Source organism: Sinocyclocheilus grahami, unplaced genomic scaffold (genome assembly GCF_001515645.1).
Source record: "Sinocyclocheilus grahami isolate Dianchi unplaced genomic scaffold, SAMN03320097.WGS_v1.1 scaffold188.1, whole genome shotgun sequence".
In the NCBI taxonomy this organism is placed as follows: domain Eukaryota; kingdom Metazoa; phylum Chordata; class Actinopteri; order Cypriniformes; family Cyprinidae; genus Sinocyclocheilus; species Sinocyclocheilus grahami.
The window spans coordinates 5,778-29,836 of NW_015505367.1; the positions used below are offsets into that span (position 1 = coordinate 5,778).

The 24,059-nt window shown below is 36.7% G+C and overlaps 2 protein-coding genes across 2 annotated transcripts in view; one reads left to right on the forward strand and one right to left on the reverse strand.

Moving 5' to 3' along the window:
• Window positions 1-734: 734 nt before the first annotated feature.
• The window catches only part of LOC107594671 (cytosolic phospholipase A2), a 35,926-nt gene continuing 12,601 nt past the window's right edge, over window positions 735-24,059 (reverse strand). The window contains exons 3-18 of the mRNA XM_016284808.1: window positions 15,364-15,445; window positions 15,127-15,275; window positions 14,159-14,272; window positions 13,990-14,027; window positions 13,752-13,896; window positions 13,521-13,657; window positions 12,764-12,986; window positions 11,224-11,338; window positions 10,539-10,676; window positions 8,530-8,619; window positions 7,254-7,319; window positions 5,644-5,883; window positions 4,295-4,479; window positions 2,803-2,992; window positions 1,209-1,366; window positions 735-1,120 (exon numbers count right to left, since the gene is read on the reverse strand). Of these exons, the coding sequence (XP_016140294.1) occupies window positions 980-1,120; window positions 1,209-1,366; window positions 2,803-2,992; window positions 4,295-4,479; window positions 5,644-5,883; window positions 7,254-7,319; window positions 8,530-8,619; window positions 10,539-10,676; window positions 11,224-11,338; window positions 12,764-12,986; window positions 13,521-13,657; window positions 13,752-13,896; window positions 13,990-14,027; window positions 14,159-14,272; window positions 15,127-15,275; window positions 15,364-15,445 (2,211 nt within the window). The 3' untranslated portion in view covers window positions 735-979. The remainder of the gene's footprint in view (window positions 1,121-1,208; window positions 1,367-2,802; window positions 2,993-4,294; window positions 4,480-5,643; window positions 5,884-7,253; window positions 7,320-8,529; window positions 8,620-10,538; window positions 10,677-11,223; window positions 11,339-12,763; window positions 12,987-13,520; window positions 13,658-13,751; window positions 13,897-13,989; window positions 14,028-14,158; window positions 14,273-15,126; window positions 15,276-15,363; window positions 15,446-24,059) is intronic.
• On the forward strand, window positions 16,828-20,054 carry LOC107594645 (prostaglandin G/H synthase 2-like). Its single transcript, XM_016284769.1, has 9 exons — window positions 16,828-16,949; window positions 17,061-17,177; window positions 17,269-17,412; window positions 17,504-17,808; window positions 17,919-18,002; window positions 18,296-18,542; window positions 18,634-18,920; window positions 19,210-19,357; window positions 19,467-20,054. Exons 1-9 carry the CDS (start codon window positions 16,889-16,891, stop codon window positions 19,877-19,879), a joined length of 1,806 nt encoding a protein of 601 aa, XP_016140255.1. The 5' UTR covers window positions 16,828-16,888; the 3' UTR covers window positions 19,880-20,054.

Genomic DNA, 24,059 nt, shown 5'->3' on the forward strand with positions numbered 1-24,059 from the left:
TTTTAGTTAACCCTGGTTGGTAAGAATTGGAAGTCTGACCAAAAGCCCCTTTCCAGTGATTATCTTTAAAGGGGTCCTACTATTCTTTTTCACTTTTTCAACTTTAGTTAGTCTGTAATGTTGCTGTTTGAGCATAAAAAATATCTGCAAAATTACAAAGCTCAAAGTCCAATTCAAAAGGAGATATTTTATTGAACAGAAATCACTTTACAAAAACTACAACGAACGACTCGTTTGGACTACAGCACATATTTTCTGGGATTTGTGATATCACAAATATCGACGAATGGGACGAGACCTGGTTGAGCTGCGCTAGAGAAGGCAACGAGTGTTATCACTATGTCTGAGACACGCTAGTTTTCTCACGGCAGACAAACTTAGAGTGGTTACAATCATCCGGGTTTAATTCGCGCTCAAATTGGTTTGATTTTGACACAATATTTACACTGAAGCTCGCAGGCGGCTATGGTAAGGGGCTAACAGCTAACCAATCACAACACACACTGGCCCAGCAAAACAATCACAACACACACTGGCCCAGCTAAGCAATCACAACACACACTGGCCCAGCTAACCAATCAAAGCACATTTCGTATTTCAGAAGGCGGGCCTTCATTTGATACAGGAACTATTCGAGCCGTTCATGCCAGACTGAGGAGAGAGGTGTTGTAATAATGTAAAATATGTGAAAAATAATGTGTTTTTCGAACAACCTAGTATGAGGGCCTGTTCTAGTACACGCCCAAAACAAAATCAGGACTTTGTAAAAGAGCATAATAGGACCCCTTTAAGTAGGAGGTGGGAGAATTCAAAGTTGTCTGGAATGCAGCATAAAAATGACCCTGTAATAAGGTCAATCCAGTCTTGACTGATGAATCTGCTCAGTGATTCTCATGAAATGGCTGAATGAGAACCAGCACCAGTGGACCGATGAATTCCCAGACGTCAAGGCTTTTGCGAAGCTTTTTGCAGCTATCTGTTAGGTGTGTCGTTTTGCATTGCTGGTATCTCGTTTCAGGAACTTCTTGTTTTCAATCTCACTGAGTGATAGGGAAACCGAACAGCGTGAGGGGTTCTCTCGTCTCTGCAGAATGCTGTCTTTAATTGCTTCTTTTATAACCTACGAAACAAAACAGAGCCATGTTGAAAGAAACTGCAAAAACTGCTGTGAAGGTGACTGAATCAGAGTTTGAAGGAGAAGAACTGACCTCAATGTTGTTGAGCGTGTTGAACTCCATGAGGTCATGAAGCCTCTTGAAGGCCTGGTTGGAATATTGGAAGTTGAAAGTAGAGAAGGGAGAGGCTGGATCGTCAAATATGTCAAAGTCGCCAAACTCTATCTCCTTGTCTGTGTCCCTGGGAACTCCTTCAAGAAAACAGAAATGAGAATTTTTTAAAATATGTTCACACGTCACTAACAATTTCTTAGTGACCTAAAAATAGTACAGAATCTGATTCGCTTGACAAACGCTTGACAACGTTTTCTTCTTTAAAAATTCTAACATCCTAATACATTATTTCCAGGTTTAAATTAGAGTTTGAATCCCTGGATTTCAATGTGGCCTTAGACTTGTGGATCCCTCTGTATACAGTACAATTCAAAAGTTTGTTTGAGGTTTGTAATATTTTTATGCTCACCAAGGCTGCATTAATTTGATCAAAAATACCGTAAAACAGTAATAACTGTTTTCTATTCAGGGTTATTATAGCTATATGACTAGTTATAGCTATATAAGTAAAACCATTAAAAACATTGACGCTAACATAAAAACATTACATTAATTCTATATATTAAGCATTTTATTTCAACTAGCTGTCAAGGCAATGTTTCTCATTTTCATTTAGTGTAGTGCTGTCAAACGATTAATCGCATCCAAAATAAAAGTTTTTGTTGCATAATATATATGTGTGTATTGTGTATATTTATTATATAAATAATTATATATATTATATATATTGCATGTATATATTTAAGACAAATATGTTACGTTTATATATTAAATCGATTTATATATGATATAAATTATATAAATATACAATTTAAATACACTTAAATATTTATAAAGATATATGCTGTATGTGTGTTTATTTATATATACACAATACACACACATATGTAAACAAAAACTTTTATTTTGGATGCGATTAATCGTTTGACAGCACTAATTTAGTGTAACTTGATGTACTAAAATAACTCAAACTGAAATAATATTTTCTAAAAATTTTAATCTAATAAAAATGACAAAAACACAAAATAAAAACAATTTCAGAATATTCATAAAAACTACAATGTTTTGGTGGAAACTGTGATACCTTTTCAGAATTTTTGATGACTAGAAAGTTCAAAGAACAGCATTTATTTGAACTGAAATCTTCTGTAATATTCTACATGTAAATAAAAGTATATATTTCTTAAAAAAACTTGTTGACCCTAAACTTTTGAATGGTAGTGTATTTACAGTACATATTTATATTAAGTTGTGTGTACTGACAAATAATAAGGACAAATGTACTGACACAACCTTCTATTGTGTTTTCCTTGTTGACTGCACACAAAACATCCAAATATACAAACATACAGTGCAATGTGCTTTACAATTTGCAAACAAGTCTCTGTGATTCTTTTTTTATTAATCAGTGGACCCAGTTGGTGAATCAGATTGAACTGAACATGCAGTAGGAACCACAGAGTGTGAATCATAGACTGAATCAGTCAGACAACTCATTTACTAGTTGAGCCACAGTTTCGTGCAAGTCATGATTTGAAATGAGCTGGGAACTTTTACTGTTACATGCTCTCACCTGGGGCTTTAAAGTTCCGAAAGTCGATGTTGGCCAAGACGAAATGAATGACGGTGGGGCAGCTCTTGTCTCCCTTGTTGGGTTTGAACACATAGCACTCTTTCAGACCCTCTCGGTCAAATACTTTCGAATCGATCTTAGGGAATGGCAGCTTATTCATACGGGCCCATTTTTCAGCCAACAGTATCTCCTAACACAGACAAACAAGGACACAATTTGATGACATTTATAATGTTACAAAAGATTTCTATTACAAATAAATGCTGTTGTTTTGAACTTTCTATTCATCAAAAAAGGTGAATAAAAATGTATGACAGTTTCCACAGTGATATTAAGAAGCACCATTGGTTTCAACATTGATAATAATAAGAAACGTTTAATGAGCACCAAATCAGCACATTAGAATGATTTCTGAAGGATTATGTGACACTGAAGACTGGAGTAATGGCTGCTGAAAATTCCACTTTGCCACCACCATTATTCTAAATTGCAATAATATTTAGTATATATAACTAAGACCCATTCTGCTATGCTCACAGGAACTGAGCTTAAAGGCAGAAATTGTGAAACCAGTAAAAATGTACTTCCTTTTTACTGTAACCTCAAACTGCATTGTGTGTAATATTGACAGCTAGTATTTGAATTGGGTACTGCAGTCCAAATTCAAAATACTGGAGAGAGTTGTTTCTCCCACCCCCCTTCTCCTTGACTTGAAGCTCACACGGGTTGCCAGATTGAGGACACGCAACAGGAACAAACATAATTGACAATGGAAGGTGACAAGCTTTAAACTGGTCATAGAGCTTTTTAGATGGATGCCGAGGCCTAATAGGTTGGGTAGAATCTGTAATCTGACCCAGTTTATTTGCTGGCTTCCGTGGCTGCAATACGCTGTGTTTTCCCCCAACTGGCAACCCAGGATGTCGAAATACTACTGAGTAAATTGGCAGTGGGCGGAAACACATGGACCAAAACAAAAACAGACATTCCGACATGGAATGCAAAGTAGAATAACTAGCTGTAGCGTTGTGTTCAGAGAAATGCGAACTTAGCATGTGTCCTAAATGTCTGCAAATATATTATGGAATTTTTATGCTTTAGTTCAGTCAAAAAGTTACGTGCGTTGAAGACTGACACGGAAGAGAAGATATTGTTGAATAAAGTCGTTATTTTTGTTTTGTTTGCACACAAAAAGTATTCTCATAGCTTCATAAAATGAAGGTTGAACCACTGATGTCACATGGACTATTTTAACGATGTCCTTACTACCTTTCTGGGCCTTGAACGTGGTAGTTCCCTTGCCATCTATGCAGGGTCAGAAAGCTCTCGGATTTCATCAAAAATATCTTAATTTGTGTTCCGAAGATGAACGAAGGTCTTACAGGTTTGGAACGACATGAGGGTGAGTAATTAATGACATCATTTTCATTTTTGGGTGAACTATCCCTTTAATTTGTATGTGTCATGCATAAGCTTCATGTTAGACACTTACTTTGAATGGCGGGCTGGAATCACTGGGCCTGGCTGAGAAGTCAAAGGAAATTATGAGGTCAACTCCTCTCTGTGGCCTCAGAATGAGAGGATAGGGCAGGTTAAAGGTAAGACCGCTGTCCACCACGTGGATTTTCTTACTCTTCACATCTAGGGGCTCATAGATTCGCTCAAACTCGTCGGGATCTGCAGGAAAATTTAATTTCAATGTTATCACTTGTTTGTCAATGACCTATAAAAGGAACTGCAGAATGCCATTACTAACATTCATCTAGCTACTTGTGAGTAATGAAAATTTTATGCAACAATGTCATAATTTATTCAGCATTACTGTACAAATTCTTACAAGCACTTATCTTTTTCCCCACACCCAAGTGTCAACAGGAAGTAGACTGCTGCTGAGTCAAAGAGACATGCAGTGCTATTACTATCAGTAATTATAAACAAGACTTTGCCTTCATCATCAGTGAGATTAACAGAATGACACATAAACTTAAGAAAGTGCAGAAAACTCATTTAACACGATCTTGCAGTGACATGCGTGTGTCAAAGATGCTTCCTGTGTGATGTTTCTGCATTTTTAACCCCTGGGAGAAAAGTTAATCCTCACTGGGTGTGTTGGTATTTCTTAGATGTAAGAAGTTTTGAGAGCTGACTAACTGACTTCCTCCCACTCAGTCACCAATAATATTTGAAAGCCCATCATCAAGTCTCGTGGCTCCTGACCAGATTTCAGCCTATTGTTCCACCTACAGTCCGTCACACCCATTTTTTTTTTTACTTCATACCTGACAAGACCAGGTTAAGTAGAGGTTTCAGGCACTAAGAAAAATACAGAGTAAAATTCAGGACAAAAACGTTGTGGGATTGAATCCTCTGAAGGGTGAACCTTGAATTTGATTAATGATTAAGGCGCCTTACGTTTGGATGAACTATGAGTCAGGGGTTTTTAAAATGGGATGTGAAGACCCCAAGTAGGTGCTAGGGGGGTCTGTGAAAAATATCAGTGAAAAATATTTAAACTTGAAAAAAAAAGAAGTTAATTTTGCCTTAAAAAAAAAAAATCAAGATTATGAGATTTTATTCAATTTAATAATATAAAAATTATTATATTGAATAATATTCAATAATCTAGATGAAAAATGAAAAGCTAAATTAACATAAAAATGAGTTTTCCTCATATAGTATATAATGAAGTCTGTATATATATCAAATATAGCTTTTCTAATTATAATGGTCTTCCTTTTTAAGGAGGGGGTCCTTGCAAGGGCTTTATCATATTTGGGGGCCCTTGACATCAAAATGTATCTAAATTTGCATAAAAGTGGCAGCTAAATGACTCATTTGTACCTGTAACAGCATCAACCTCCTCATCCACTGAGGTCTGGTTCATGAGGCCGCTGAAGGGAGAGAAGGGCAGGGAGGAGTTTAGGTTGAGTCCCAGCATGAAATTGTGCACCTTGCCGGCACGGCCCTCACGTGTGGTGAACAGGGTGGTGTCCCCCATTATGGAGGTCAACATGCGCTGAACCCAGCTAGCCTGGGCATGACGCTGCCGCTCATCTTCTGCCTCTGCACTCTCTGTGCCTCCTGGATGAAAGAGAGACAGAGGCAAACAATGATTCTCTGGCTCATTTTTCCCAGATGTTTACCTAGTCTGCCAATATTTTCACAGCACCAACCACAAAAATGAATTAAAAATGTATTTTCATTGGTATATACATGTATCAGAAAAACACCCTAGTAAAAAAGTGATATATTTAAAATACATTTATTTCACACTAAGCATAGTTAAAATCTATTAACATATTTCCTGACATAATATTTTCACTGCACCAACCACAAAAATTAATTAAAAATGTATTTTCATTGGTATATACATGTATCAGAAAAACACCCTAGTAAAAAAGTAATATATTTAAAATACATTTATTTCACACTAAGCATAGTTAAAATCTATTAACATATTTCCTGACATATCGCTCGAGATTTACTGATTAATTAAACTTTATTTGGAGTACTACTTGTGCACAATGAACATTTCTTAATATTAAACCCAAAATGTGTTTTAATCTTACTGTTGATGAGGATTGTATGATTTTTGAATAATATCGGTCTTTAAATGCGAGATATTTAAAGGGTACCTGAAGTATACTTGCAATAGCTCCACTTTAACACAATTAAATATACTTCAGTATATGTTTAGTTGGACTTCAGCACTACTTCCACACATTTAAAGTGCATTAAGTACAAAATTAGTTGTTCCAATTTAGCAGTTTAAATATACCAGTTTAGTATACTAAAAGTACAGTTGCAGGGTATTTTTATTAAGTACTGTACATAAATATATAAATGCATTTGTAGTACACTTAGCATGAAATAAATGTATTTCAAATACATTTTAGTATATTTATTTTCCCCTAGGGTATACTTACATTTATTTATCTTAAGTTTATATCTTTTTTTATTTTTACCATGATACATTTATTAGATTTTTAATTTGCAATAATACCTGGAAATTATGTAACTATGATGTAACTCAATGAAAGTTAATAATACATACAATTTTACTGGAAACTGTTGGCATATTGTGTAAAACATTACACGGTTAGATATATGTTACCTTGGTAACAATTAAAATGAATGAATGAATGAATGAATAAAACATTAAACCTATACATAATGTTACCCCGGTAATATCAAATGAATAAATTAATAAAACCAAATTAAAATACCAATGTTCAGCATACCACACAAAACCAAATGTCTAAACATGTAAGGTATAAAAACATGTACATGAAGAAACACGGGATGTAATGACGCAGCACAGTGTATGTGACCCATCAACTGATCTTAAACTCTCACACACTGACCCCAAACCAATAGGTCATTGTTATTGTTGAGCCCTGAACTGAATTGAGTGTATGTGTGTGATAAACGATCAGAGAGGACTTTCTCACCCCTTTGAGTTTCCTCCTCATTATCTGCTGAATCATCACCCACAATATGCTCGGGTTTAATTTGCTCTGAAAAACAGAAGATGCAAACAGTTTCAGATTGTACCCATGATAAGAGACAACCCCTTTCTTTTCATTGTCCCGAGTTTCACTGTATGGGTGACACTCACAAAAAAGTATTTAAATTTTGCATAGAAAAACATTAAGATTTTTCATTGTGGTCCCCTGATTCTTTACTACACTAATGACCTACACTAATGAGAACATGTCCCAGTCTGGAAAAACTTAATCAAAACTTATGTATGAATAGTGGAACATGAACATACTGAACTGTTACTTATGCTACTGTACTTATGAACTGTACTTATCTATGACTGAGGTCACACGTGAAATGTGTGTAGATCAGTGTAGCAGTGTGTTAATCTTATCACTTATGTCAACTGTACATGTTTGCATTAGAACAACTAGTATTGGCGCATTTCAGCATGTTACAAGGATACAAACTGACAATATGATAACAATCTAACTTGGCCTACATTTGGGTTATTTTGAAATGTGGAGCAATTTGTCTCTTCCATCAAGTTCTTTGCCTCTGATAGCTAACAGACAGTGTTGGGCAAGTTACTCTGAAAATGTAATCAAATTACTGATTACTCCTTTTAAAAGTAATCACGTTACTGTTCTGATTACTTTATTTCAAAAGTAATTAGTAATTAGTTACATTACTAGTTACGTAACCTTTTTCTCCATTACATTTATGAAATCCCAGCATACACGCTCCCGATAAATATTTGTTATTAAAGCATCAACATTTAGTTCATGTTGCTTTTGAATAACAATTTATTTATTTTAGATATTTTATGTTTAGATATTTCTATTTTGCTGGGAGACCAGTGAATCATTTTATTCTCCCGCATCCCGCACACACACACGAGTGTCTACCCGCCCGCACCAGCACTCGCCCATCTTGTCCCGCGCCGCACTCTGTTGCTTCGGGTCTCGCGGGAGCAGGTCTCTAATCCACTGGCACTTGACTCGACAGTGCGTGTGCTACATCCTCTTTACAATCTCTAGATTATAAAACACTGCATTCTGTCAGCAATGTAACGCGGCAGTAACGTATAGAGACTTAGGCTTGTAACTATACTCTAATTACTATTTTGAAAATTATAACGTGTTAAATTACTCCGTTACTAAAAAGTAATCAAATTACAGTAACGACTTGCTAAGTAATGCTTTATTGCCCAACACAATCACACAAAGACACAATCCTACTCACCCAGCTCCTCCTCCATTGTGCTACTGCTGGTTGTCTCCTTCACCCCCAGAACCCGGTTAAAGAGGATGGAGAAAGCACTGCCCCATACACCTGCAGCACATACACTTACATTAAAACTGCTTTACGGCAAACAATACTTGGAACTGATATTCTAGTAAACAAAATTATGAAGGACTTCTTTCTGACTTTCTTCAACTGAGAAAATGTTCTTGAAAGGGTGTAAGATGTTTGTGCAAGAGAAGTGTTCTTTATTTAACATATGTAGCATTTATATAAAGAGTTACATTGTAACAAACTTTATTTGTTTACCTACACTACCTTTAAAAAGTTTTTTGAAAGAGTCTGTCATGCTGAACAAGGCTGCATGCATTTGTAATTTTTATGCCGTCATTTGTAATAACAGCAGCAGTATCATGAACATTTATTCAATTTAAAATAATATGAGCATGTAGCATTGTATCATATTCTATAGTATTCTTGTAATGTATTTTCAAATTGCAGTTTCAATGCGGCTGTATATACTTAAAAAGTATATACATTTTTCTTTTTTTTTTTTAGAAATTGACCGTTGTATTGATAGATAAGACCCTTATTGCTCAGCTGGGATTGTGTAGAGCCCTTTGAGGCTGCATTGAAACTGCAATTTGGGTCTTCAACACCTTGGTCCCCGTTGAAGCCCACCATATGGAGAAAAATACATTTTTTTCCCCTTAATTTCTTTTCGACTGAAGAACAAAAGCCATGAAACAAAACAAAAGCCATGAACATCTTGAATGACATGGGGGTGAGTAAATTATCAGGAAATTTGAATTCTGGAGTGAACTAATTCTTCAATCCAACTGTATTCTTAGGAATATTATATATATATATTGATGGGAAGTATGAGTAATCACACAGTACATGAGTAACTGCTGTCAGTATCCAGTGACACTATATGCATATTGAGGGGTCTCTTAGCAAACTGTTCTGTTGAAATTCAGAGCAGTCCCAGTCTTACCCATGAGGAAATGTAAGGGGTTTTCCTCGTATTGTTTCACAACGTTGCCCATAAAGAACTTGCTCCCAAACAGCCCCGGAGACATGAAGGTGCCGTATTTGGCCATGCCAATCTCATGCGGGCTGAACTCCACCCAGTCTGATTGAGACAGAGGAAACAAACCCAATGTTATTAAGCCAAAATGACGATCAAAGGCGCTTTTATCTGTTACACTGCACTACCAATACTACTCAACTATCTGACTCATGTTCACACAAATACAAAGCGTAATGTACAGTAAGTGACCCGCATTGATCTGACAAATAATTCCACTTAACCATCATATGTTTAGTTACAATCTCTGATCCTATTCAACAGAAAACAACCTACCCACACAATGACTAGTGTCTAAAAATAGTGTGTCTACACCTGTGGGCTGTGAAAATTCATAATGAATTCACAGTGGGTCAATCATTATAACAAGTATTTGCATGTTTTCCACAGCATTATTAAGCAAATGTAAACAAATCGATAGTGTTCAGCTTCCACGGAGGCCATGAAGCGCTAAAATATTTTTCATTTTTTTTTTAGAAATTGACCGTTGTATTGATAGATAAGACCCTTATTGCTCAGCTGGGATTGTGTAGAGCCCTTTGAGGCTGCATTGAAACTGCAATTTGGGTCTTCAACACCTTGGTCCCCGTTGAAGCCCACCATATGGAGAAAAATACATTTTTTTCCCCTTAATTTCTTTTCGACTGAAGAACAAAAGCCATGAAACAAAACAAAAGCCATGAACATCTTGAATGACATGGGGGTGAGTAAATTATCAGGAAATTTGAATTCTGGAGTGAACTAATTCTTCAATCCAACTGTATTCTTAGGAATATTATATATATATATTGATGGGTATGAGTATGAGTAATCACACAGTACATGAGTAACTGCTGTCAGTATCCAGTGACACTATATGCATATTGAGGGGTCTCTTAGCAAACTGTTCTGTTGAAATTCAGAGCAGTCCCAGTCTTACCCATGAGGAAATGTAAGGGGTTTTCCTCGTATTGTTTCACAACGTTGCCCATAAAGAACTTGCTCCCAAACAGCCCCGGAGACATGAAGGTGCCGTATTTGGCCATGCCAATCTCATGCGGGCTGAACTCCACCCAGTCTGATTGAGACAGAGGAAACAAACCCAATATTATTAAGCCAAAATGACGATCAAAGGCGCTTTTATCTGTTACACTGCACTACCAATACTACTCAACTATCTGACTCATGTTCACACAAATACAAAGCGTAATGTACAGTAAGTGACCCGCATTGATCTGACAAATACTTCCACTTAACCATCATATGTTTAGTTACAATCTCTGATCCTATTCAACAGAAAACAACCTACCCACACAATGACTAGTGTCTAAAAATAGTGTGTCTACACCTGTGGGCTGTGAAAATTCATAATGAATTCACAGTGGGTCAATCATTATAACAAGTATTTGTATGTTTTCCACAGTATTAAGCAAATGTAAACAAATCGATAGTGTTCAGCTTCCACGGAGGCCATGAAGCGCTAAAATACAAATTTGTACAAATACGGACAGTTGCTGTCTTTCTCATTTCTTTTTAATAATATTTCTACAATTCACACAACAATCAATAGCGGACAAAACAATATAATGTAGCATTCTTAATGTTTATGTGAACTGTCATCTTACCTGCGAACATGAGTTCAGAGACATCAGGTTTGACGTGCAGACAGGTGAAGAGAGGAAGGGGGCTCTGACCTTCATTAATTTTCGCCTGCAGGGAGCTCAGTTTAGTGTCCATTCTCTGTGCAAAACACACACACACACACACACACACACACAAAGTTAGCTTAACAATCAAACTTTTTTCTTTAGGGCATCTGTGTCAATGCACGTAAAAATTGATATTAAAATAAGGCATTGCATTTTCTAAAAGTATGGTGCTAAAAGTGTAGTTTAATTAAAGGAACAATGCATCTTAAAATTAAAGTCTCCTCATCTTTTACTCATCCTCATGTCATGTCTGACTTACTTTTTTACATTGGAACATGAAAAGAGGACATTTTAAACACTCTGCTGGTCAGACAGGATTGTTTCTCACACTAAGCTAATGTATAGCTTTAGTATGTATATAAAGTTGTGTTATTATCTGATACTTTTATGATGATTTTGCGTCCTGTTTAAAGATTAAAAGCTCCAGTCTGCATTAATTGTAACTACGTGGACAAAAACAGCAAGTCGATTTTCAAAAATTCCTCCTTTTGTGTTTCACAGAGAAAATAAATGATGACATTTTTGGTGCAGTTTGGGTCCATTCAAGCAATAGAAATCTTTTCCTAAAATCAATTGGTCATCATGTATATCAGACACACTTTCAGTGGTCCATTATTGCTAAGCTGCATCTATATCTCTGCAAATATTTCAGAAATGTCATATTTAAATAGTAAATGATTCAAAAATATCTTACTCTAGTGGACAAATAAGCAACGTGAATGCACAATATCAAGTGTGCACATTTTCTCATACACTACATTTCAAAGGTTTGGGGTCATTAGGAGAAAAAAGTATTTTATGCTCACCAAGGATGCATTTTTTAATTTACATTTTTTTTTTTTTTATACAGTAAAAACCATAATATTAGTAAAATTTAACTGTTCTCTATTTAAATGTATTGTAATTCCAGTGACAACAAAGCTGAATTTTTAGCACTTATTACTCCAGTTTTAAGTGTCACATGATCCTTCAGAATTTATTTAAATATGCTGATTTGGTATTGAAAAGAGTTGTGGTTGAAAACAGTTATGCTGAAAACCATGATACTCTTTTTTCAGGATTCTTTGATGTCATAAAATACACCATTAATTTGAAATATAAATCTTTTGTAACATTATTTCACTTTTGATCAATTTAATGCATCCATGCTGAATAAAAGTGTTAATTTATTTCTTTCTAAAACAAAATATTAATGGAATACATTAATGGTAGTATGCGTTCCTAAATACAGGAGCTAGAGAAGTATCTTCCTGATGTACAAGGACCTTCCCAAGAGAAGGGTCCATTTGCATTGGGATGCATAATAGAGAGACAACATACAAAGGAGTCTTTGTACTTGAACAAACTACAGTGTATAAATAGAGTACAGTGCAGCCCAGTGCAGTTCATGCCACTATTGATGGCCTGCTACAGTAAAAACTCTCAATAACCCAGTTTGTATTCCTGCATATCTCACCCCTGGAATAAGAGTCTCTCCGATCAACATCCCAAAGATGTCAGTGAAGGTGACAGGCTGTCCGGCCGATTTCTTCTTCCACAGCGCTTTAACGTAGCGGTTGATGTTTTGGGGCAGGAGCAGTTTGAGTGGGCTATTGCTGACTCTGTTCATCAGCTCCATATTAATATCCCCTGGGCCTTTAGCGGGAAACTCAGGGTGCGAGTACAGCATGGACATATACCTGTAGAAATATAACCAACATGGATGTTCACGAGATTTTTACCATTTTTGATGTGATTGGTGATTGATGTGGTTGTTGAAGTGTTCAGAATAGTGTTTAGCATATTGTTATGTGGCTGCTAGGGTATTCATTTAGGATAGTTTCTAGGGCATTACTTTGTGGTTGCTAGGGTGTTTTGGATGGTTAATTAGTGACCCGCATAAACCTTTTTGGATTTTCTGGTCCCTGGAAAGGTTCTTTAATGGCATCTATGGTTCCATGAACATCCATAGAACCTTCCCACTGTACAAAAGATTCTTTATAGTGGAAAAAAGTTCTTCAGATTACTAAATGTTCTTCACTCTAAGAAAATAAGCTATTCTTTTGAGAACTGTTTACTGAAAGGTTCTTAGAGGAACCCAAAACGGTTCTACTATGGCAATGCTGTGAAAAGCCCTTTTTGGAACCATTACTGGAATTTTTAAGATTGGAGAAGCCCATGGGATTTTTGCATCTGTTTTAAAGAAAAAAACGAAACATTCGACTTTTACTGACCATGTTGATCCAGAAAGTCCTGCCACGTATGATGCACAGTCAAGCACCCCAGATTCATACAAAGCCTTCATCACACCAGAGAAACCAACCATTGCACGGAAACCACCTCCAGAACCCAAAATGGCGATGGTGGGAACCTGTGCAAAAATAGAGCTGCTATCAGAAAGGATCGCTCTCGCTAGATATAAGATAAGAAGTTTATAAGGCAGCTTTTGTGGTTTTTGACTTTACCTCTCTAGGTGAGGCTGGAAGGAAGTGTGGGTTTTCCATTTTGAGAAGCTTCTTGATGCTGAGCATAACTCTGTCCCTGCGTGTCTGCATGAAGAGTTTCTCCTGATCACACAGTGCCATGCTGAAGCGCAAGTCTGTGGACGCACTGCACAAAAATTATTCACTTTCAGTCCCTCATTCACTCCTGTATGCATAAAATTTACACAATGTATAGAAATAAACATTTCTTAATACATACCACACTTCTAAGAACAAGTCGAGGAACACTTTTGTCGTCTAGCAAAAATCGGAGAATAATAAAAAAAATAAACAATTAGACACTGAAAAGCAGTAACTACGAATTTAGTTCATGGCAAGTTCATGGTGTAAACCACAAAAAAGAGAAAAAAGAAAAGAAAAACCTTTACCTTGCCAATAGATAGGCTCACATGCTCTGTCTGCCCCACTTTGAGCTTTGAGAGGGAATATTTAGCTGTGCCCAGAGTTTCGTCCATGACATAATTAGCGTCCATCAGTGTCATCTAAATAAAGAGCATTGAAAAAGCATTATAACAAAGTGCTGATGTATTTTCAAATACTTTCAAAATTCAATACAACACCTTTAATAATACTTGATTAAACCATGCCATATAAACCAACAACAGCACAGGCACACTTTTCAAGCAAAACATTTCACAAAAAGATGTTTATACAGTCTTAAGTGATAAAACAATACATACTACAATTCAAAAGGATGGGGTTGGTAAGATTTAAATATTTTTGAAAGAAGTCTCTCATGATTATAAAGACTGCATTTATTTGAACCCTCCCCCCCCAAAAATCCCCAGTAAAAACAGTAATATTTTGAAATATTATTAAAACAGTTAAGTTATTTGTATTTTAATATATTACTAATGTAATTTATTCCGGTGATGACAAAGCTGAATATTCTCATTACTCCAGTCTTCAGTGTCACACGATCCTTCAGAAATCATTCTAATATGCTGATTTAGTGTTGAAAAACTTACTGACCCCAAATTTTTGAACGTTAGTGTAGGTTTAGTTTAAAATTAAGACAGAAAGTGTTTGGGAACTTTATAGCTTCAAGGGCCCCTTGTGTAAACTTGATAGGGTTCCGACTTCCAAAACATCCACTAAATATCCCCATGACACCAGCTGGTTAAAAGTCTCTGCAAAAGCAGCTGAGAAATGTGAAGTTAGTCTAGTATAATTTGCCAGCAGATTCTACTTGATTTGTGCATACATTTTAAAGTGTGACTAAAGTCTCAAAATACTTTTTGGGACCACTGTTTTGAATCAGGAGACAAATACAGAAAATGCCTTTACAGGCAAGTGCACTAATATTTTATAAGTAATAAGAGTAGTCATTTTTCACCTCCAAAACATTGGGTTGATTGGGATCCAATATGAATTCAAACGTCTCATTCCACTTTGGGTTAATGTCGTTATTTATGTGGCGTGTTCGTTTTCTTGACTCTGGTGTGGTTGGTATGGACAGTTCCACATAAGGGTCTGGGGTGTCCACTGTGAACAAACACACAGTCACTTAAGTATGAATCCGCATTCAAGGGTTTATTTAAATAGCAAGAAGACAGCATAAATATATACTCACATAAATCCCCAAATGCTCCTTTCGTCACATTTTCAGCTCTCACCACATTTACTTTCAATCTATGAGAATACTGATGCTCAACCTGCGCATATGATCCACAAAGTCAAGGATTTAGAGCGTCAAGAGCAGTACAATGCGTATGTATGTATAAAGGAAGGAAGCTCATTTAACTGAAGTAGGAAATAGACACTAGGTGATTCCCAAACAGAATTATTTCTAGACAGTAAATGTGCCTCGAATGTCATAAATTCAGCAGCTGTCTGCATGCAAATAAATCTAACCACTGCAAAAGAGCAGCAGCTTTACACTTTTCCATTTCTAACATAGAGACTACATGTTAATGCATATTGATAATAACAGATTCGCTAAAATCAGTCGATTTCAGGGCGGACGCAAAACGCTTCCCCCGCCCCAGCTCTTCAAATTTCACTAGGACTCCGATGGGAATGATTTTAGCGCTATGTTAATATTTTTAATATGTTATAAGTGAGAAATGTCATCGCATGCAAGTGTCCAGGTTTTCATTTAAGATTATGACAGACTGATTAAATTATAACGCATAAAAATAAACCCACATGTAAGATTGTGAATGAATGTAATAGCGACACTTTCTCTGACACAAGGTGGCGCTCATGAGTTAAAGTAATGCGATAATAATCACTGGAATGCCCAAGTCGTGTCTGGTTTTGAAAACTACGGAGGTTTCCAAAGTAATTCTATCTTTTCTCAATTTAAAGTCATGTCTAGTTGATCAAATGTATAATAAATATAAAAGGCCCAATAAATTATAATAATTTATAATTTACTCATATAATTGATTACTTAATAGCCTATTTTGGAGGAACAGATATAAAGTAGGCTTCTTATAAACACTGGATATAGGCTAAATCCTGAATATAGCCTATACTTTAGAATATATAGGCTATAGGCTAGTTGCAAATACGAGCATAGCTATAAATACCATTAAGATTATCTTTTTTTATTAGGTTTATTATTTATTATACAGTATATGTGTCATTGTAAACGTGTTTACCAATAACAATTTGATAAATAGGCTAAATAACCTATTTCTAATTGAGAGATATAAACGGGCAATTCTAAGAAATAAAGTCAGAATTGCGTGATATAAACTTTTAGCAATTCTGAGAACATATCAGTCTCCAAGCAAAAATGAAGTTTGTTCAACTCTAAACCCAGTCCCCATGTAAATTAGATTATTAAATGAAAAACTAGCAAAACGAGTTGCGCGGTGTCCCCACCACTTTTCAAAGCAAAGTTACGCCACTGGGTTCAAAACAACCCAATAGCTGTGTTTGTCCCTTTTTAAAACCAAGCATTTTTTTTAGAGTGTAGGCTTCTGACGTTACAAACCCCTTTTTTTCTTCTCGTCTTGGAAATTGCGCAAGCGTCTCGTTCTCAAGCAGTTAAAAGGCACAGGAGCGCATCCAGACACTCACATTCCACACGCTCTACCAGAGTACACGCTTCTGCTTCGGAGTCAAACATTCTACATACAACTTCTGGAATGAATAAACTGATTTGCCTGGTCTTACTTTCAAGCTTTTGGATCTTTCTCGGTGAAGGATGTAAGTTAACTCAGCTTTAGCAATGTTAGACTTACGTGCTTCTTTCAGACTTTGATTGTTCTACCCAAATGCAGTCTAATCATGCCTTTTCTTCATGACTGTTTCCTGCAGACGACCCTTGCTGTGCACAGCCTTGCCAAAACCAGGGTGTGTGTTTATCTAAGGGTGCTGATGCTTATGAATGTGACTGTACCAGGACGGGATATTATGGTGAAAACTGTACTACCCGTAAGTCTGGCCATGGATTGTTTTTACACAGATCAACATTTTACATAAGAGAAGATGTGTGCACTCAACACTGTTTTTTCTTGCCTCACAGCCGAACTTCTCACACTTATCAAATCAACTCTGAAGCCGAGGCCAAACATAGTGCATTATATCTTAACGCATTATAAATGGATCTGGGACATCATCAACAACATCTCCTTCCTGAGAGATGCCATAATGAGATATGTCCTGACATGTAAGTTAAATGTGAATTCATCGAAATATGTAACAAAAATGAGACTAAATAAATATGTAAAATTACACTTTTCCTCTTTCTTGTTTTACAGCAAGGTCCCATTTGGTCAACAGTCCACCGACGTACAATGCAGATTATAACTACAAAAGCTGGGAAGCGTATTCTAACTTGTCCTATTACACCCGCACCCTCGTCCCATTGCCGCAGAACTGCCCTACGCCCGATCTCCCAAATGCAAAGCAGGTGGTGGAGAAGGTGCTGGTGAGGAAACAGTTCATCCCTGATCCACAGAGGACCAGTCTCATGTTTGCTTTCTTCGCCCAGCATTTCTCTCACCAGTTCTTCAAGTCAGACTTTAAAAAAGGACCAGCCTTCACCAAAGCCCTGGGCCATGGAGTAAGTGGCATTCATTAACCATTTTACTTGGGAACATTTTACATCCCATCCACAGTCTATAAGGAACAAGGAACTGCAGTACAATTTCTAAAGGTTCTCTAACGTTTTAGGTGGATTTGGGGCATATTTATGGAGAGACACTGGAGAGACAACACAAACTTCGTCTATTTAAAGATGGAAAGCTAAAGTATCAGGTTTGTGGACATTAAAATGGACAGCATTTTTTTCACCCCAAAATGAAAATTCTGTAATTCACTCATTTCATTCTTTTGCGAAGTCCATACAAGAAAAGTCAGTAGGGATCAAAACAACTTTGGATCCCATTGACTTTTATTCAAGCCATTCTTCAAAATATCTTCTTTAATGCTGAAGAAAGAAAGAAATGATGGCCGAATTTTTGTTTTTGGGTGAACTATCTTTTTTAAATGGACACAAGTATTGCTTGTTGGTTTAAACCTAGTAAATGCAAAATGTATTTGACTCATAGGTTGTGGATGGTGAGGTGTATCCTCCATTGGTGAAGGATGTCCAGGTGGAGATGCACTATCCTCCTCACGTCCCAGAGGAACAGAGATTTGCTGTGGGCCATGAGGCCTTTGGTTTGGTTCCAGGTTTGATGATGTATGCCTCCATTTGGCTTCGTGAGCACAACCGCGTCTGTGATATCATGAAGCAAGAGCATCCCGACTGGGACGACGAGAGAATCTTCCAAACCACTCGTCTCATCCTGATTGGTGAGTCTTGGTCTCATCATTCGAAACCATCCTGATCTTCATAACTTTGTGGAGGAAAAATGAAATATTCCCGCTTTTTTCTCCCATGCAGGTGAGACCATCAAAATTGTGATCGAGGACTATGTTCAGCACTTGAGTGGCTACCACTTCAAGCTCAAGTTTGACCCGGAGCTTCTCTTCAATGAGCGCTTCCAGTACCAGAACCGCATCGCATCCGAATTCAACACTCTGTATCACTGGCACCCGCTGATGCCTGACAACTTTCAGATCCAGGACCAGGTCTACGGCCACCACCAGTTTGTGTTTAACAACTCTATTTTGACCCAGCACGGCATCCGCAACATGGTGGATTCCTTCACCAAACAGAGGGCTGGAAGGGTGAGTTTCACTTATACTGTAGATTATAGCTTCTCAGAGAAGCTTCATGCCGTTCCAAATGACTTTCTCTCTTCTGTGGAACATAAAAGAAGATATTTTGTAAAACGCCTCAGTGTTTTTTGCCCATAAAATGAGTTATTGGGGTCCAGTGTTGTTTTAGACAATAGACAAACATAGTTCTTCAAAATATCTTTTGTGTTCATACAGTTTTGGAACGACATGAGGGTGAGCAATCCCCTAGTCTTTACTCTGCTGGCTTTGCTAATGTCTATCATTTTTGTGTGAGCAGGTTGCTGGTGGACGTAACCTGCCTGCTGCAGTTCAAGCAGTGGCTGTTAAAGTTCTGGAGCATTCCAGAGAGATGCGCTACCAGTCTTTAAATGCCTACAGGAAACGCTTCAACATGAAGCCCTACTCGTCCTTCGAGGATATGACAGGTAAGATCATTCAACATTTAAAAAACAAAAACTACATAGTTTCTGAAATGGGAACATTTTGAAAAAATACATCTTGTGTAATTGTAACCTTGTCTGTATGGTAAAACAGGAGACAAGGAGCTGGCAGCCGAAATGAAGCAGCTGTACGGTCACATAGATGCGGTCGAGCTGTATACTGGCCTTCTTGTGGAGAAACCCAGACCCAACTCTGTGTTTGGGGAGACTATGGTGGAGATGGGAGCGCCCTACTCTCTCAAAGGCCTCATGGGAAATGCTATTTGTTCTCCTGAATACTGGATGCCTAGCACATTTGGTGGGAAAGTGGGATTTGACATTGTTAACACAGCCTCATTGAAGAAGCTGGTGTGCATGAATATCAAGGGACCTTGTCCGATGGTGTCCTTTCAGGTGCCTGATGTGAAATATCAGAGTTCAGAAAACATGAATTCAAGCTCAGTGCACTCCACACAACATCATACTAACCCAACGGTTGTCTTGAACGAGCGAAGTTCAGAGCTCTAAAAGATTTTGAAGGCCTCATTGCCTTCACCATGATACTTGATGTCATATTTGTTATTTATTTGTTTAAGTAATTTATTTCAATATGTATTTATTGCTGGGTTTTTGTATTGCTATTGACATGCAACATGCATTTTAATATTTTTTTTTTTACACATACTTGAAAGGAAGTCACATGAGGTTTCCCTTTAGACAGATTTTTATAACAAATAATTAAATGTAGCTGTTTCAGAAAACTGGATATCCACATTTCAAGTGCAACTGTTGCTAATAATGCGCATTTCTTGAATAAAAACATTTTGATCTTTTGTTAATACATGTTTTGTGTCATTTCATTGTCAGTTATTCTTATTCAAACAATTACATCTACTCAGCACAGTGCTCAAGCATTTAACTTGAAAAAGAAAATCATGTAAAACTCTTGAGTTTTATATACAATATTTATGTACAATAAATGTTTAAGTAATTTATTTCAATATGTATTTATTGCTGGGTTTTTGTATTGCTATTGACATGCAACATGCATTTTAATATTTTTTTTTTTACACATACTTGAAAGGAAGTCACATGAGGTTTTCCCTTTAGACAGATTTTTATAACAAATAATTAAATGTAGCTGTTTCAGAAAACTGGATATCCACATTTCAAGTGCAACTGTTGCTAATAATGCGCATTTCTTGAATAAAAACATTTTGATCTTTTGTTAATACATGTTTTGTGTCATTTCATTGTCAGTTATTCTTATTCAAACAATTACATCTACTCAGCACAGTGCTCAAGCATTTAACTTGAAAAAGAAAATCATGTAAAACTCTTGAGTTTTATATACAATATTTATGTACAATAAATGTAATATGAAATGTCTGGGGTCTGTGATTGGGAAAGATTCGTTTTTTAGGACATAGATTAAGAATATAAAGGAAGCATGCAAAAATACAATGTCTAGTTTAACTAAAATGTATGTATCATTTCTTGAATTCTTACTTTTGGGGTCACAAAGATTTTTCCAAAATGAAATTATTACTTTTATTTAGCAAGAATGCATTAAATTTATTTAAAAGTGACATTTATAATTTTTTTTTTTACTAAGGATTTCTATTTTAAATACGTCAAATAAATGTGCATTTTCAGCTGGCTGCTAAAAATTCAGCTTTGCCATCATAGAAATAAATTACATTTTAAAATATATTACATAGCAAACAGTTGTTTTAAATAATAATAGTATGCTACAATATTAGTCTTTTTACTGTATTTTGATCAAATATTACAGATTTTAAAAATCTTTCCAACCCCAAACTGAACAGCATTGTATTTAAAAATGTCTTACAAATTTTGTCCAACCTCAAAAACTGGAAAACAAAATTTATTATGTGCATAATAATACATATGTATTGTGTATTTATAAGTCTTACGTGCATTCTGCTGAAAACAGATTACACTAAAATAATTGTTTTACTGTTCTCTGATTCTTTGGATTGTGCTGAAATCATGATGTATCATTCACTGTGTACTTGGCACTGTAATTTCTGTAACTGCTAAACTTTTCTTTTGTGACTTTTACTAAAAGACTTTCGAGTGAAACTGCTGAACTGGCTGAACTTGCAAAGCAGTATGTCTGCCAAAAAAAACAAAAACAATACTCAGTGAAGCTCTTGAGCCAATAGTGATTCAGTAGATCCAACTTCCTCATGATTTTACATGATGTGATGCATACTGACTGAAACAAACCCAGACAAAATAACACCACTGTACTGCTCTGACACAACATACTCTGTCAAGCTCCATAATAATCAAGCTGGAAAAATACACAGCAAGCTGTGCACGATGATGTGCGGGAATGTGTGGCCATGGCAACTGTTCTGGGAAAGTGGTTTAGCGTGCTAACTGGAAGATAAAATTAGGGAGAATAGTTTACTTTTCCCAGACAACAGGTGAAGTTCAAATGCAGAAGATTGCAGGTTCTCCGTGTAGAGGAAAGATTTATTATATGTAGTTTAAGCATATAAAGCAAGTGTGCAAAAATACAGTGGTTAGTTTAGGGTATCTAAATGTAGAATATTGACTGAAAATTTTCTTTAGGGCTTCCCTAGCGAAAAATAAATATACTAATATATTCGAAATACATTTATTTCATGCTAAGTACTACAAAAACATTTACATATCTATGTACTTAATAAAAATACCCTGCATCTGTACTTTTAGTATACTAACCAAAGTCTGCTAAGTTGGAACAAATAATTTTGTACTTAATGCACTTTAATTGTGCGGAAGGACTGCTGAAGTCCAACTAAAGATATACTTAAGTATATTTGATTGTGCTAAAGTGGAACTATTGCGTAAGTAAGTAAGTATACTTCAGGTACACTTTAAATATATTGCATTTAAAGACTGATATTATACTCATACAATCCTTATTAATAGTGACATTAAAACACAGTTTATGCTTAATATTAAAGGGGTCATATGATATTGCTAAAAAGAACATTATTTTGTGTATTTGGTGTAATGAAATGTGTTTATGCGGTTTAAGGTTCAAAAAACACATTATTTTCCACATACTGTAAAAAAATGTTCTCCTCTATGCCCCGCCTTTTTGAAACACGTCAATTTTTACAAAGCTCATTGGTCTGAAAAGCGAGCTGTGCTGTGATTGGCCAGCTATCCAGTGCGTTATGATTGGCCGAATACCTCAAGCATGTGACGGAAATGTTACATCTGAAAGAACTGAATTTATTTCCTTATGAAATTAACTCTTCATGAAACCAATACTCAGGAACTCACACAAAACAGACGCCATGCAATAAAACAAATCTGGAGAAGAAATCTTCAAAGAGAGCAAACAACGCCTCTCTCCTCGCCCATTTACGACCCCCTTCTCCCCCTGGCCTCTCTGCCTCTCCCTCTTTTCCCCCAAAAGATTTCACCCAAAGTTCATTAAGAATATGCATATCCCACATATCATGTATCTTGTGAACCTGTTGTTTTTTCCCTTCATGTTTAGTGTCATTTTAAAGGTCTTTGTGCGATTGGTAAAATGGTTTCAATTTCAAAGTAGTCATTTATATTGTGAGAAAGACTTAACACTTTTGTAGAATTGTGTTGTGTTGAGGAGGGGGTGTGTCCCCCTTTAGGGGTCTGTGAGAATGTTTCCAGCCGGGTGTGACCCTGGATCACAGAAACTAACAAACAAAAGGTCTTTTATGTTTTTACAACTGATTTAAAGATTTCTCTGTCTTTGTTCTGGTAGTATTTAAGGGAAAGTTGCAAATCAGTCAGGGCGATTCTGTAGCCAGAAAGCCCGTAGTGTGAAGGTGTCCACAAAATTCACACTATGTATTTTTCACACGAAGTCAGGTATGCATCTTACTCTTAGATTTGTCTTTGAGAATTTGATGTCTTGTATTGATTTGATATCGTTGAATTGGCTGTGGAGATAATTGGCATAATACATATTTACCTGACTGATAATAAATTGTTATATTTGATTTATTCTGAACTCTCCTAAAATCATTATGACTAGTAAACACTGCCCAAAACTCGCGTTTGAATCGTCAGTGGCAAATCCTTTAAACATAAAACACGTACTCACAGTCTGTGAGTCAGAACAGCCGGCGTTGTACTCTACTCTCCCAGGATCAGGAAACAGTCCTCCATAAAATGTGCTGCACACATCTGAATATTTGGGTTGAAGTGTTCTGGAACAGTGTTGTAAATACAACTTAACCACTGATTTCTAGTCGTGTCCATTTTTGGAAGGCCAAACAAAGTAGTTTCGCTTTCACAACGAAACACAGCGTCACACACGGCGGCCTTGAGTGAGCAGAGGGCCTAGAGTGAGGAACGGCCGGAGGGCTAGAGTGAGCGGAGGCCAGTGGGCTTGAGAACGGCGCAGCCGGCGGATTCGACGAAGGAGCGTCCGGAGGGCTTGCGGCAACCACATGTGACGACCCCGGGCTGGACTCCGCTTCGGCCACGGTGAAAGCCGATCCGGCGATCCACAGCGCAAAGTTGTTGTATTTCCTCAGCAACCAGCACGGATCAGCTCCAGGCGTGACGAAGCAATATCATCCTCTTTTGGAAGGCCAAACAAAGTAGTTTCGCTTTCACAACAAAACACAGCGCCTTCGCGACATGGTGGCGGCAACAACAATACTACAGCGAGAATAAAAGTTACGCCTTCTTT

Coding starts and splice junctions, on each gene's coding strand:
- LOC107594645 (XM_016284769.1), top strand. CDS start 16,889: ATGAATAAACTGATTTGCCTGGTCTTACTTTCAAGCTTTTGGATCTTT. Junction 17,413..17,503: donor AATGAGATATGTCCTGACAT/GTAAGTTAAATG, acceptor CTTGTTTTACAG/CAAGGTCCCATTTGGTCAAC. Junction 18,003..18,295: donor ATGGAAAGCTAAAGTATCAG/GTTTGTGGACAT, acceptor TTTGACTCATAG/GTTGTGGATGGTGAGGTGTA.